The sequence below is a fragment of the Hypanus sabinus genome, chromosome 29 (genome assembly GCF_030144855.1).
Source record: "Hypanus sabinus isolate sHypSab1 chromosome 29, sHypSab1.hap1, whole genome shotgun sequence".
Lineage (NCBI taxonomy): Eukaryota > Metazoa > Chordata > Chondrichthyes > Myliobatiformes > Dasyatidae > Hypanus > Hypanus sabinus.
Window position 1 is genome coordinate 17104391 of NC_082734.1, and position 16738 is coordinate 17121128.

The following is a 16738-nucleotide window of genomic DNA, read 5'->3' on the forward strand; positions in this document are numbered from 1 at the left end:
TTCTGCGCTAATGAGATCACATTGCAAAATTCAGTAAAAGATTAGGTGAACCTTAATTTTTTTTTAAAACTGACAACACCAAGAAAAAAAACATTCAACAGTCTTGGGATCCCAAGAAAGCATGAAACTAAAATGAATCAAGATCTAAATTTCAAAACAGGTGACCCCCAAAATACAGTGGGAGGTGGGTGTTGTGTTTCTAGAGTATCGTCCAATTGTGATTTTCCATACTGCAAAGCCACATCCTTCGTGTATGCAATTAAAAAGTTAAATTTGAAAAACTTATTTTTAAGCAGAAATTCCATTACCCAAACAGCTCTAATGTGAGGCCATCTGTATAGTGAATATATATGAAAATGGGAGACGTATACACAAATACAATCAAGCAAAAACATTCTTTGAATACACTGATGGTTAAGAGACCCCACACATTTAGTACATCCAGACAGCAGAATCATGTCTTCTCACAAACATTATATCAAATTCCAGGCAGTCCCCGGGTTACAAACGTCCGACTTACGGACCACTCATATTTACGAACAGACTGCCATAAAGCCTGTCCGTCTCTCCACACACATGCTGCCTCTAGCATTTTGTGTGTTGATAGGGAAATCCACTCTCTGTCCTGGAGGATAAATCTCGGGGAGATACTGGTTGTCCATCCACTGTAGTTAGATAAAACCCTGGAAACAGTTCCTATCAGCTACCTGACCGTGCCCGAGGCTCAGCCGCCTTCTCCCTGGTCCCGCGGGCCAGACTGCCCAAGTCTCCCCCCGATCCCGTGACTGCGTTGCCCAAGTCTACTTCTGGTCTGTCACCCTGGATGTTGAAACGGTGCATCAGGAAATGGCAGTATCTGAGGGTCAGAAGAGCGTGAGCTGTACCAGAACACAAAGGGACCTCACTGACACCAGGAAGAGATTCACATAACAGAGATATTACTGGGCGGTGGAGGTGGCAGGGAATCGGTGCTGGGGTCTAATGCATAGAAAGGTAAAATATATACTATATACTAAGACAAACATTTAACTAACTGATGCTAAATAAGACCCGATGTACCTGTTCTGACTGGTACAAATCTGACTTAAAGAGACTTAGGAACAGATCTCGTTCATAACCCGGGGACTGCCTGTATGTCCAAAATAATTTTATCATTGTAAATATAACAAACCCAGATATAAATAAGTTTTAGTTTGTAGTTATAGGTTTTCAAAGCTTAAAGCTTCATTGTTTTTAAATGAGCAACTTAATGAATAATAAACACATTTCAGAAACAAGGAGCATGCACTCACAGCAGTTACAATATTGTCACTTTAACAAGATGAACAGACTAGACAATGCAGACATTTTGTTTAAAAACACGTGTTTAAGCTAAGTTTTAGGCTTGTGGCTTCAATTTTCTAAAATTTTTTTAAAAAAATCAATGCATTACTGGCTAGATATCACATGAACACACACAAAATGTTGGAGGAACTCAGCAGACCAGGCAGCATCTATGGAAAAGTGTACAGCAGACATTTTGGAATGAGACCCTTCATCAGGACTGAATTGACTGTACTCTTTTCCATAGATACCTCCTGGCCTGTGGAGTTCCTCCAGCAATTTGTGTGTGCTGCCTGCCTTTCCAGCATCTTCAGATTTTCTCTTGTTTGAGATATCACATGAACATTGGGAGCTTTAGATGCTCTTATTTTCTACATTGTTTCCTCTTCTACAAATGCAAAACAACAATTGCCGGAGATCCAAGAGATGCTAAGGTTTAATTGAAGCTGGATTGAAACAGGGCAAAGAATAGGGTGTCAGGGGAAGGAATGGAAGTGCATCTACTTGATTCAACAAATCAATGGACGTATGTGAAGAAGCATTTAATTTAGGATTAAATCAGGCCCATCCAAACAGGATGACAATGCCACAATTTTTACTTACCCTATAACATTATCTTCTTAGAAAAGCAAACTCGTGTAAAAATAATTCCAGCAAACTGATGAGTAACTCTGTACAGTCTGCCTTCTCAAGGTCTCATGCAAACATATTTGTCAACGACAAGTTCAAATCCAGAATTTATTTCCGATGACAGAAGTGCTCATCGTCCCAAATCCCAACAAAATATTCCAAATTGAATCAAGGTACATCAATTTTTAGCTGGTCAGCAGGCAGTACATACAAAGCATTGCTGACTTCTCACCTGTGCATTATAACAGAGATCACGTACATCTGACCCTCCACTCACTTGCTGGACTCATTACAGAATCTTAAGACTGGAACACAAATGTCCTACATTTCATTTGGCTCCTCAACTTTTCAAATAAAGTTTTTACACCAATGGGTTGTCAAAAGGCACCATCTGGACAGTCTGGGGCCAGATATGTCCTCTGAAAGTTAAGTGATGCTCATACTAAATACTATACTCCAAAAATGGCTGGAGAAACAAAATAATGCAGGGAGAAAGCACAAGATGAGCTAAACTGAATTTTATTTGACTTATTGTATTAATGGATCTCTATATTTCTGTAACCACAGGGATCATAAATATTTTCTCCTCTACACAGAATGTTCATTCTCAAAGATACTTAGAGGTTAGTAAGAATATGATACAACTGGCATCACCTTTAGCCTTTCCATCCTATTTATTTCAATTAAACTAGCTAAAATAAAAATACTTTTTATTTTTAGGAATTTTTGGGGGGAAAAAATTGAACCGTTTACTCATCAAAAATATAGATGTTAGAAACCTGGAATAGAAAACAGCTCTGGCAGCAACCATGCAGGGAAAAAGAATTAGAATTGGAGATCATTGTAGATCAGCCATGATCATATTAAATTGTGGATGTGTTCAAAGTGCTAAATGGTGTGCTCCTGCTCATACGTACAACATGCTGTATGTGCTGCTTCGATCCATGCATCTGCAGTGCACTTTGTGCTCCTGCTCATATTTTCTTGTGTTTTACTGTAAACACAAGAATGAAGACAGGCAGCATTTTGGCTGATTCATACATCTTTCCTTTCTCCTTTCAATGTCCCTCACATTAACTGACATTCAATAACTCCTTGTACTTCCTTGATAGATTGCCTAAAATAACTATAAATATTAAGTAAACTAATCCTAAAAGATGTGCTGGCATTGGAGAGGGTCCAGAAGAGGTTCACAAGATTGATTCTAGGAATGAAAGGGTTCACATATGAGTAGCGTTTAATGGCTCTGGACTGTACTAGCTGGAATTTGGAAGGAAGACAGGGCATCTTATTGAAACCTATTGAATACTGAAAGGCCCAGGTAAAGTGGATGTGGAGAGAATGTTTCTTGTGGTGGGTGAGTCCACAGACTCCTCAGTTAATGGCAAGGGTCCATGGCCTAAAAAAGGTTGGGAACCCCTGGAATAGAGTAATGTCCATTTAGAACAAATTGAGGAAGAATTTCTTTAACCAAAGGGTAGTGAATCTGTGGAATTCATTGCCTCAGTCAGGTGTGGAGGCAAGTCATTGGGTATATTTAAAGCAGAGGCTGATAGGTTTGTGATTGGCCAGGGCTTCAAAGGTTACAGGGAGAAGGTAGAAAATGGGGTTGAGCAGGATAATAAACCAGGCTTGATGGAATAGTGTAACAGACTTGATGGGCTGAGTGGTCTAAGTCTGCCTTACGTCTTAAATATTAAGAAAAATATTTTGCTCATCTGTATATTGTTCACTCTGGGCAGAACCTTATTATCATGAAAGTCCTTTTTTTTCCACTCTTTGGGTTAAAATGCTAAATTTTGTGCCTTGCAAATATAACTACACCTTCCTATTTGAATCAAGTTCTAATGTAAAGGAAATTAAAAATTGAAACAGATACAAAACTGCCTTTACAAATTCAGCACTTGCAATGGAACAGAAATCTCCCTCTTGATTGCTACAGTTTAATTCAAGTTGAGAAGCAACCAAACTAAATACTCCAGTGAAATTTCATACATGACCAATATTGTATAAAAGACTGCAGACTCTCTAATATACTGCATCATCTTATACTAAGAGTCAATCCAATATTAAGACATTCACATGCAATTACCTGTTTACTCAGAACAAACGTGCCATTATTTGGATTTAACTCCAAGAAAGGCCAGGCCAAAGTTACTTTAAATCTTTTGTTCTAAATGACTTGAACGTTATCCTGCTGGTCAGTAAACGTATTTTGTAAAATGTTTTTCATTCATTAAAGATAACTTGAACATTTTAACCCAAATAAGCCAAAAGTTTCAAATTACAGAAAAAAAATAGACTTTGGATTCTGGTGGCAAGCTCTACAAAGTTGCGTGGCCATGCTTTGTCAATCAATTTTCAGCATTGCTGGTTGAAAAGATTTGGAGTAAAAATGCTTAAAGAAAAGATCAGTACTGATAACTTCATTCAGACGTACTTGGATTACAAGATTTGGACTTTTTTTTTGGATTATATCCATTATTAGCTGAATATGGAAATCCCCTTCAATTATTAAGTTATTTAAATAGGAACCCCTATTATTTAGGGGACAAATCAACCTTGCTGCCGATATCCTGGTATTCAAATTAACCTCATTGCCCAAATCATAGAACTTACAACACAAATACTCAATTTTCATAAGTACCTCCCACCATCTCTCACAAGCATTTCCTATACAATTCCAAAAAAAAAATAGAATACCCGGTCTCATACCTCATTTTCCAATAGTTGAGCACCCTAAATACATTTCAAAGATAAAACTGTAATTTACCTGTGCATCATTCAATTTCATATTATACAATTGCTGCTCACAAATCAGTCTCCTCTACAATGGTGAAAAACCAAGCACTGATTATTGGATGACTGTATTTGAACATATCAGTTCATTCTGTAAGTTTTGGTTCAGTGGCAACTTAATTCTTACCACTGTTACCTTGACCATCTATCTTTTCTATTAAAATACAACACAGGTTTAAGAACTAGCATTACACCTTTCAACAAAACACAACATATTATGCTGCTAGTTTTAAAATCCACCAAATCGCTTTGCACTGTATATAGACCCATATCATTGTGAACTCCTTCAACCATCATCAAGGACCATCAAGGTCTTGCTCTCTTTTTGCTGCTGCCACTGGAAACAAAGTTTAAGAGCCTTAGGTCCCACATCACCAGGTTCGTGAACAGCCATTACCCTTCAAACATCAGGCTCCTGAACCAGAGTGGATAACTTCACTCAACACTGAACTGATTTCACAACCTATGGAGTCACTTTCAAGTACCCTACATCTCATGTTGTCAGTATTTCTTCTTATTATTTTTGTTTTGTATCTTTCGCATATTGGTTGGTTGTCAGTCTTTGCACTTAGTTTTTCAATGACTCTATTGTATTTCTTAAATGCAAGAAAATGAATCTCAGGGTAGTACATGGTGACATACGTTATTTTGATTTTAATAATTTTAGTTCGAACTTTGTCTTATACATTTTCCCTACTGTCAAAATCTCTTCAGCCTTTCATCTTATCACAGCCTGCCTTGTTCCTCCATTCCCTTCATATTATTTACTAACATTTCCAGCTCCAAAACTCATCCACATAAAAGATTCTGTTTCCCACTTCACTAAAACAATCTGGCATATTTTTCCAGCATTTTATGATTTGATTCTTGTAATCTAAGTCAATCGAAGAAGTTTTGAAAAAAAAACTTTATTTTTATGCAATGCTATGCATCTTCATGTCCCCTCATAAACCTGCCTAGTAAAGAACCAACTTTTCTGGTAGTGTACTGATACTTAGGTGATTACATTTTAACCTAATATTTCCCATGTAACATAATCTTCAGTAGTGACAAACTGATGGATTTATGGTGACTTGAAAAGAGGGACTCTCACCACTTCAGCTGTGTGTGTGTTAAATTAGTTCCCTCATACCGTTGGTAACGCTTCTCCAAGCCATTTCCCCCAGATGTCTTCAGCACTCACTGTTTAAACAAAGATTTAAAAAGACAAAAGAAATACAGAAAAAAAAATCAAAGGGATATCAAAGTTGATCCTAATCCTTACTATCAGGATGATTTGATTAAAAAATGTACTGATGATGAGATACACACTTATGTTTGATCAAACAACAAGTATCGTATACAATGCTGCAGAAAGCAAAGAATCACACAGGACAGCCTCCATATGTATGGTATAAGACTGTAGTATTGAACTTGATAGAATAAATCACCTAGGAATGATTAGACAGATACAATTGAGACAAATATACTTTCTAAACGAATGAATCTTAAGCATTATGTGAGTCTTCAAGGTCAATTCCATTCATGAAATAGTTCCAAAAGTACTTAAACCTCCCCCCCCCCCCCCACCAGGTGCTTAACATAGAATGAATCTATTTGTGCATCTATAAACTCTATAACCACCAAAAGCAACTATCAGTATTGATCAATAGACAGCACACCCTACATCACAGATACCGCATGAAAATGACAGGATTGATAGTAGCAATTAGATAGAAACTGGGTTAACTGGGAAATATGGTGGTATCAAATAAATCATAAAATCCATAGTGAACTACTGACAGGCAAAGCCCTCCCCACAATTGAGTACACTAACGAGTAGCTGCCTTGAGAAAGCAGCACAAGGACCCCCACAATCCAAGCCATGTTCTTTTCTCGCTACTATCATCAGACAGGAAGTACAGGTGCCTAAGGTCCCACACACCAAGTTCAGGAAGGTATTACCCTTCAACCATCATTGTGGATAACTTCACTCTCCTCGACTCTGAACTGATTCAACAACCTTACAGACTCACTTTCAGAGACTGTACAACTCATGTTCTCCGTATTATTTATTTGCACAATTTGTCTTGCACATTGGTTGTCAGTCTTAATGCTTTTCTTAAATTCTATTGTATGTCTTTATTTGCCTGTAAATGGCTGTAAGTAAATGAATCTCAAGGTAGCATATGGTGACATATACTACATATAAGTACTTTGATAATAAACTTTGACATTTCAGTTGCGAAATGCTTTGTCGCAGATTTCCACTGTTTTCATTGTTTTTCCTTCAATCTGTTAATAATTTGAATTACTCAGCTCAACTGAAGAATACTGGTGAATTACTACGATGTAAATCCCTCTTTTTCAATGCTATAGTTCTTAAACGCTAAATGACTCAAACCCCAAAATAATTGAAACGGAGGAAGTCCCACCCATTTCAAACCAATTGGCTCGCTTCAACCTTACAGAAGCCAATCGAAATACAGCTACTCGTCTCAAATCCCGCCATCCTGCAAAAGACAAACGACGTTTCTTCATTTATTGGACAATCTGGTGGTCAATCAGCAAATGGTCTCCCTTGACTGGCCAAGGCCACCACCGTTCCACGAGAACTCAAATCCCATTGGCTAATGGTACCCATCAATCATTTGAAGTGAGGCGGGGAGAGAACAAGAGTCAGGACTTCAGCTTCTTCCACCATATTGGCCGGATTCTCATAGCGGACATGTTACACCTATTCATACGGAAACATCGACATTAAATTCAAACAAAATAAGGACAGGTCTCACCACTCACGCGCTTACCGTCCCTAGATGTGCCCATGAGCTGGTCAAGCATGGCTCTCATTTGGGCCTGTGCCGACATCTTTCTCTTTTTAGAAGATCCGAGACACAGATAAAGTCAGAGACACTTGCTTGGTTCCGCGGTTGGGCACACAGCTGCTCGGTGTTAACGCGAGAGACGCCTCCGGTTCGCATCGAGTTATTTTCCGCCGCCTTGTTTTGCTCGGTCTAGGCTGCCTCGTCGCGAGCCTCCCGCCGGAACTGACGTCACCGCCAACGGCGGCGGCTCGTGACGCGGCACGGACCAAGTTCAAAAATCGCCAAGAGGCGGGAGGAGAGGCTGCACTGTGCGCGACAACGAGACTGGCGGTGTTGCCTCGACCCCTTCGTCAAAGAACCGAGCAAAGCTTATTTTTCCGGAACGACCCTGCATCTAAACATGGCATATTCCTTTTTTTTTGGGGGGGGGGGAAGGAAGGTGGGGACTAGAACGGCATTAAAAGAGGAAATTCCTCAAGAAATGTCCTTAAGTGACCTGCATGATCCAAGTTCCCGCGTTCCCCACACAATTTCCCGACCTACTGAATATTAATAGCATTCACTGAAAGACTAAATTACGCACGGCTCGAAATCTGAAACCAGCTGATGCTTGGGACCTTTCATCAGTCTGTCGAGTTTATTGTCACCTGAGGTGCAGGTACAATGGAAAGATTTGCCTGCAACATTACGGGCACACAGGTACAGACTACACGCAGGATAAAAATTATAACTCATGTTTTGGATCCGAGGAGAGCAAATTCCTCTATTCAGGAATACCACGTCATTGACTCCAGCAACCTTACAGGCTCCCAACAGTTGCAGCTTTCTGCATTTCGTCCAGCTTTGAAAGTGCATGAGAGTCGTGGGAGGAACATTGGACCGAACAGAAAGGAAAGGCGTTAGTGAATGGTTGTCATCTGGAGTGCAGGGTGAGGGTGGAGGCAGTTTCATTAACAGCCTTCAAAAGGGTGCTGGATTAGTATCCCCACCATAGATGCTGCCTGACTTGCTGAGTTCCTACAGCATTTTATGTGTGTTGCACAGGGAGAACATGCAAACGCTGCATAGACCTGCTGAGCCAGGGTTTTGGGGAGGGATACCATCTGGTAATATATAGTACAAACCAATGGGATGAATGGCCTCCTAACTGTTTGATTCTATAACAAGTTCCTTCAAGACGGTTCCGAAGATTTTTTTTTTACAAATATGAGAGATTCTGCAGATGCTGGAAATCCAGAGTAACATACAAAATGTTGAAGGAGCTGTGCAGTCTTGGTGAAGGGGCTCAGCCTGAAATATCAACTGTTAATTCCTGCTGAATTCCTGCAGGATTTTCTATGTGTTATTCCAAACATTTTTAGGATCAGTGTCTGGGGGGTAAAAAATGTACCCATGCAGGTCAATGGTACTAGGCAGTTTAATGGTTTGGCACAGACTAGAGGGGCTGAAGGGCCTGTATTTCTGCTATATTTTATATGACTAATTATAATGAAGTTTTCAGTTAATGCTTTATCAACTTTTTAATCCTTGATTGTTTTACATTATATAGATAAACAGAAACTTTATTGATCCCAAAGGAAATTACAGTGTCACAGTACCATTTCAGATGCACAGATATAAATACAAGTGCATAGATAGAAGTAGAAAGAATAAAAAATAAGTTATCACAAACAGTCTAACAGGAGGGAGGCATCACTTCACCAGCTATAGGTTGACTCATTATAGAGCCTAATGGTGTGTGTAGTGTGTAGGTCTCCGTTAGTCTCGATAGACCATGGATTTGCACCTTGGAAAGTTTCCAGGGTGCAAGCCTGGGCAAGATTTTTTTTTAAATGGAAGACCGGCAGTTGCCCAAACTGCACGTCTCCCCTCTCTACACCACCAATGTTGTCCAGGGGAAGGGCATTAGAAGCCTAATGGTAAGAAGGACCTCATATGGTGCACTTTGGAGCAGTGCAGTTATCTTAGTCTATCACCAGAAGTCCAGTCTATTAGTCTATCTTCAAACAAAATAAGTTGAAGGAGATAAGTTCAGATCCAACCCATCCTAATGATGGGAAAAATGTTTAGAATCCAGCAAAGAATGACCAATGATGGGAATATTGAAACTGGGAGTTATCTAGAAAGATGTCAGAGCCATGTGCAAAACGTAAAGTACCCAGTGATCCTCGATCACAACCTCCTTCTGAGTTCCAACTAGCGCCTACCTTCATGCTTCACATTTTATGACATGAAGATGCAATTGAAGCTTAGGTGACAATTCAGGTTCTGGGGCCTTGACAATATTCTGGCTGTAGTGCTGACTACTTTAGAGTTTGCTATCATTTATTCAAAATTCAAAGCTGATCCTAGTTTCCTCCTGATTCGGATCAGAATTAGAATCACTTTATTGGCAGTCTGTGAAACATTACCGGAATTAATTGTGGTTCTGTGTCAAGCTTAAACACAGGACAATGCCACAACAGACAACATAACAGCAACCACAATTTACAAGATAATAGTGCAAACAGCTATGAACAATCAACAAGTAGCACAAAAGTCAATAATTAATTTTAAATGAATGTGAACGTATGAATGGACTAAATTATTATCAACAGAACAAGGAGAGCAGGGAAGACCAGGATGTTGTGCAGTGCAGTTCACTTTATCAAGTCTGAATATCCAGAAATCACAGCCTTAAATATTCTCTACATCAACATCCAAGGGTCTCTAATATTCAAAATTCTAAAATATACAAATCTTGTGAAGAAATTACCTCATAGCAAACCTAAGTAGCTCCATAGAAAAGCCAGTATGGCAGTGATAGATAGTGCTGCTTCATCAACTCGGGATTCATTCTGACCTCAGTTGGTGCCTGTATAGACTTCACTCTTTGGGTTTTCCTCAATGCTCCAGTTTTCCCCCACATCCCAAGAATATGCTGGTTGCAAGCTTAATTGACTGTAAATTGCCTTAGCATGGTGGGGGTGGGGGGCAGGGGAGCTGATGGGCACCTGAGAGACAATAGGTCACTGAGAAATAACTGAGGGAATTGGATCATTCTGTTACTGGCCATTTGAGTAAAGGCCCATTTTATTCAATCCTTCAAGGGATAATTTACACCCACGTAACTTGCACAATGTCTACACAAAGACAAATATATCTTCCCTTCACTGTGCATACTAAGACCATACACAGTACTTCATGATAATCCCATCTAATTTTACCATTACTGTGAGACTTATTGACACTCCAACCAATGTTCCCTCTAATTTGTAATGACCAGTGTGCACAAAAATCTTGTGCAGAGCAATTTTTTACCCAATGACAACAATATGTGCACACTGAATTTTTAAATGTAATTATACCTAAAACTATTTTAAGGATAATAGGTTGTTCGTTGTTTAAAAGAAATAAAATAATACACAAAGATAAGTCTTATTTTTCATAATAATATCAATCTTTTCACATGTTATTAAAGTTGTTTGAAATGGTCAATGAGGGATTTCTCACCGCTCATATGTGATTTGCTTGCTAAATAATGCTTTGAAAAGTCAAGTTTCTAAACATCACTCCACTTCTTCCCACTTGCAACATGACAAAACACACAAGTAATGTCAACTTCTGTATTGTACATAAATATTTCTAGTAGCTGCACGTTCCTGAACTCACGAGCTTTCGGTGTAGCTGTTTTTGCTGCTTAATTAAGCCGTTCTTCTTTATATGATCTAGAGTTCTTTTGTGATTCATGCCCTTGGCTTCTTTGGAGCTCAACATAATGAATCAATCATTTCTTCAGTAAAAATAGAGTTAACAGAGTTAAGCCAGTTCTAAAACCTGCAGACAAATCATCACAAACTCCAAGTTGTCAACATTGTCCACATCAGAAACCGGAAAAGGAAATAAAATTGTGTACAATCGTGAAATATACTTAACATGCCAACAAGGTAGAGAGTGACAACTTTTTGTGCACCTTTTTATTTCCTTCGTGTACTAGTAGCACACGCTCACCTTAGAGGGAACGTTGACTTCCACCTTCTTGCATAAAGACTATTGTCCCATTTCCCTTTCAAAATGTATGTTTCTGGAGGTAATTCTGTGCACTCAAGATTACCTAGCACATGCAGATCTCTTACACAGCATTTTAAATTTTCTTTCAAAATGAATTTCTCTCTAACATTCTAATTTGCACATTCTCTTAATCTGTCTACATCTCTCTACAGATCTTTGCATCCCCAGTGTAATTACTCCCATCTCTGCCTAGAAATGGCTCAACTCATGGGTTCTCAACCTTTTTTATACCATGGACTGGGGGGCCAGTAACTTCAGGTTGGGAACCCCTAGTCAAATTCATTTTAATATTTGTGGAAGATTTTACATTTCTCTTGCTGGTTTACTTACATAGCTATTTATTTGCAAGTTAACAACTCACAGCAAGTTCAAATAATCTTCCCAATTCTCAAGTTTACAGTTTTCTTACCAACTTGCTTTTTATTGTAACCTACTACTATTAACTCCAGTTAATTACTTCATAAGATTATCACGTAATGCTGGACAACAAATTTTTACAGAAGTGTTGCTTCCTCAGAAATTTTTTTATTGTTTATGATAGTCTGCTTGAAGCTGAACACAAATATAATTTCAGACTACTTGTATCACATAGGAATCTGGAGAAAAACTTCTATTGAATATAATGTGTTTAATTGCATAACAGTGCTAACGCTTTGCAATAGTTCAACTAAGCTAAAAGTGTGTTGTTGATTATTTTTGATTTTACTCAGTGTATAAGGCTTCTTGCTTAAGTGTCCAACAATAATCACCCAGCATTGATGGACTCCAGTTGCTCTGATACTGTTTCTCCATGACAGCAATGTCTGGGTGAAACCTTTCTCCATGCTCGTCACTGACAGCGCCAAGATTTGCAGGGAAGGAGACTAAATGGGAATGCAGAAATGAACCTTTAGTGGTCTGCTGCACTTCATGGTTTTGTATGCTTGAAACATGTTGTCAACCAGCTGCACGTAGTTTAGTGCTCTGTAGTTGCCAAGAAAACTTTCAACTACATCCTTGAATGACTTCCACGTGATTTTCTCCAGTCCTACGAGAAGTTCTTTGAACTGCCTGTCATTGATGACCAGTTTGAATTGTAGACCAACAAAAATGCCTTCCTTAATCTTGGCATCAGTTATTCTGGAAAATATCTGTCTCTAAAATCATAGAAACATAGAAACCTACAGCACAATACAGGCTTCCTTGTTCATCACCTTCACAAGATTTTTCATAAACCCCAGGTTTATGTGAAGAGGAGGCAAAAATAATTTTGTTGGGTCTGCAGGTGGATATGTGCCACACTTTTCTACCCTGAAAGCAACTGCTTATGGAGTGGCCAGTCCTTTTGAGCTGTCCCATTTGTAAATGAAACAACAGTACTTGGTGTATCCAAGCTGCTTTCCTGGTAGCAGCCTTTCTAAAACCTGTCCTGCCATGCAGCATTCATCCTGACTAAGCATGCCCGGGCAAGATAGAAAACTTTTCGGCTTACTTTGTGGGCAACATTTTAATTAATTTGAATTATGAATTGAAATAACTAATATAGGCAATTTCAAAACAATAGGGTGTGTTAGGGAAATTTCATGGTGATTTTCATGATCAGCAGCCCAAAATTCATAAGATACACCCGAAAGTATTCAGGAAGCAAAATCTTTGTTGTCCAGTGTAATTTCACACCATTCAGTTCCATTTGTAATGTTTCATGTTGTGCCTCCATACTACGTAGTACAGCATGAGTGGCCATTCAGTGCATCAGGTCTGTGCTGTTTCCCAGGGGAACAATTCCATCATTCCCGTTCCTCATTTCCCTGCAGTTCTGCAACTTATATACCCAGTATACTCATATCCACTATACTCGGATTCACTAGGTTGATTCCTGGGATGGCAGGGCTGTCTTACGCAGAGAGATTGGAGAGATTGGGCTTGTACACGCTGGAATTGAGGAGATTGAGAGGGGATCTGATTGAAAGGTTTAAGATAATTAAAGGATTTGATAGGATTGAGGCGGGAAATATGTTCCAGATGTTGGGAGAGTCCAGTACCAGAGGGCGTGGATTGAGAATAAGAGGTCAGTTATTTAAAACAGAGTTGAGGAAGAGCTTTTTCTCCCAGAGAGTTGTGGAGGTGTGGAATGCACTGCCTCGGAAGACGGTGGAGGCCAATTCTCTGGATGCTTTCAAGAAGGAGCTAGATAGATATCTGATGGATAGGGGAATCAAGGGATATGGGGACAAGGCAGGGACTGGGTATTGATAGTGAATGATCAGCCATGATCTCAGAATGGCGGTGCAGACTCGAGGGACCAAATGGTCTACTTCTGCACCTATTGTCTATTGTCTATTGTCTATCCCAGTAACTCTCCTTTTGATTTGCTACCACCGATCTGCACTAAGGGGCAATTTACAGAGCATTGCTGGAACATGGGAGGAACGCAGAGCACTCAGCAGAAATCCACATGATCATTAGGAGAACATGAAAACTCTACAGGTATCAACTGAGATCAACATTGAACCCAGATCCCTTGAGCTAGAGGCAATAGTATTGTGACACTGTAGAATGAAACCTAGATAATATGTAGACAAAGATGGTAGTACTAAACACTGTTTCCTCAAAGCCGCTGACTGTGCAGTAACTAAAATGCTTCTGCACACATAGCCTTTGTGCTTGCACAGCTGGATTTTTTGTTATGTGATGTTCATTTAAACTACTGTGCAGTTTTCAGGCTGTGTAAAAGTTTCCTGCACAGATTTAGAGGGAACATTGGGCATCAAAGGTACAATAAGGTGCTATATTAAGAGATGCTTATTAATATTCATGCTGCCTGGGTCCAAGCAATAATCATGCCTAACCAGAACCTTTCCCTCAAAATTGTGTGGCTATGTCACCATTAGTATTATCTGTTTTGGGATAAGAATGGGGATGGGGGTAGTGGCTTATAAAGTGTAAACTAGACCAACTGGAGTCAGTTAGGCAGGGAGGTGAAGGTGGCTATTGGCACTGAGTATTTGGAGAATATAAAAGTCAGAATATAAAAGTGGTGGTTATACAAGACGCTGGTGAGGCCACTCTTGCCGTATTGTGTTCAGCTTTGGTTGCCCATCTAAAGGAAAATTGTTATTAAATTGCAAAGAGTGCGGGAAGATTTACAACAATATTGGCATGATTTGACAGACTGAGTTACAGGGAGAGGTTGGACAAGTTAGCTTTGGAGTGTTAGAGACAGAAGGTAATCTTATAGAGGAGTACAAAATCATGAGTGACATAGACACGTAGATAGGATGAATGCACTCCGTCTTTTTCAAAAGGCTGGGTAGTCAAGAGCTAGAGGGCATAGGTTTAAGCCAAAAGGGGAGAGATTTAATAGCAACTTGAAAGGCATTTTGTTTTATACAAAGGGTGGTATGAGACACCAGAAATGTTTGAGACAAATACAATAACAACTTTTAAAAGATAGACAGAAAAGGTGTAGAGGGATGTGGGCAAATCGGACTAGCTTGGTTGGCATGGACAAGTTGGCCAAAGAGCCTGATTCTCTCTATAACTACATAAGTACATTGGCTATAAAGGTGTTTGGGAGCAGTGATTTTGAAAGATGGTATATAGATAGAGTTCAGCGATAAAGTAAAATCAACGAGTATATGTAGTAACATGCTGTGATAAATTTTCTCAGAGTTTCAGAAATCATTTGATCAAAGACAATAGTATAAAAGTTCATAGTGTATCAAGTAATGTGTTGGAATGGATGGAAAATTGACTGGCTAATGTAAAACAGAGAGCAAGCATGAATGTTTTTTGACAAGATGTGATAAGTGATGTGCCACTGAGATCGGTGCTGAGGCCAAACTTCTTACAATTTACAGGACTGCCTTAGATGAAGACAGGAAAAGTATGATTGTTACATTTGCTGATGGGCAGGGAAGTAAATTATGACAACACAAGAAGGTATCAAAGGGACATGTTTTACACTGGATTAATTTATTATTGTTACCCATATCAGGATAATGGAAAAACTTCGTGTGCTATCCAGACAGATCATGCCATTCATAAGTACACTGAGCTAGCAAAAAGAAAACAGAATGCAGAATATAGCTGGCAATGATTTTGCAAATGGAGCATAAAATGGGAAAGTGTGAAGTATCTATTTTGACTACAAATGTGTGGGGGAAAAGAAAAGTTCAGATATGCAGGCATTCTATGCAATGTTTATAGCATGTTTTATAAAATGCTCATATGCAGTACAGCAAATATTAGGAAAGGTATCAAATGTTATTATTTAAAGGGAAACAATACAGAAGTAGGGAAGTTTGTACTTACGTTATATGGGGCATCATCAATAAAACATACCTTGTTTAAGGAAAAAAAACATTAGTACATGAGAAGCAGAACAAAGAAAGTTAACAAGGCTAACATCTGGAAAGGCGCACAAAACACTGCAGATGCTGGAATCTGGAGCCACACAGAAGATGCTAAAGGAATTCACAACATAGACTACCATTAACCATTTCCCTCCATAGTTGTTGCCTGACCCACTGAGTTCCCCCAACATCTCTTGTGTTGCACCTAGAATCAGCAATTTTCTTATGAGGAAAGGCTAGATAGATGATGTTTATTTCGCTGGAGTTTAGAAGAAAGGCTGATGACTTAATTGAAACATGTTTGCTCCTGACAGGTCTCAACAGGTTGGACACAGAGGGGGCATTTCTCTTTGTGTATGAATCTGGAACTAAAACAGGAAATGCTCATTTAAGACAGAACTGAAGCAAAACATTTTCTCGCTCGGGATTGTGATTTTTAAGAACTCACTTCCTTATAGAGGGGTGTAAACAATATTTGATAAGCAAGAGGGTGAGCAGTTGCTAGAGAAATATATAGTCGAGGTTACAATCAGATCATCAATCCTTCAACTATCTGAGGGCGTTTTGTTTTGTAGCTCTGAGGTTGCCATTCCTGTTTACTTTGTGGTATCTAGTTGCATTGGTCACTTGGTTACAAGAAAACAGAAACCAACAGAGTTTGGGGCATAGGTGATATTAGCAATGAATAGTTGCAAGTGAATAGTTTTCTTTGCTAAAGTGGCAGCAATGTCATCACTGTCACATGAAACTAATCTACAGATCTCTTTATGCCGTCAATGGCTCTACATTGGAACAGGT

The 16738-nt window shown here is 39.1% G+C and overlaps 1 protein-coding gene across 4 annotated transcripts in view; it reads right to left on the reverse strand.

The window, feature by feature from the left end:
* Positions 1-7801, reverse strand: part of LOC132383068 (putative RNA-binding protein Luc7-like 2) — a 58731-nt gene extending 50930 nt beyond the window's left edge. For 2 of the 4 annotated variants that reach the window (XM_059953811.1, XM_059953810.1), the window contains exon 1: positions 7539-7801. In XM_059953811.1, the coding sequence (XP_059809794.1) occupies positions 7539-7599 (61 nt within the window). In that variant the 5' untranslated portion in view covers positions 7600-7801. Of the gene's footprint in view, positions 1-5845; positions 5935-7538 lie in introns of all 4 variants that reach the window. The other 2 variants (XM_059953812.1, XM_059953817.1) reach the window with 2 other exon arrangements.
* Between the last annotated feature and the right edge of the window lie 8937 nt (positions 7802-16738).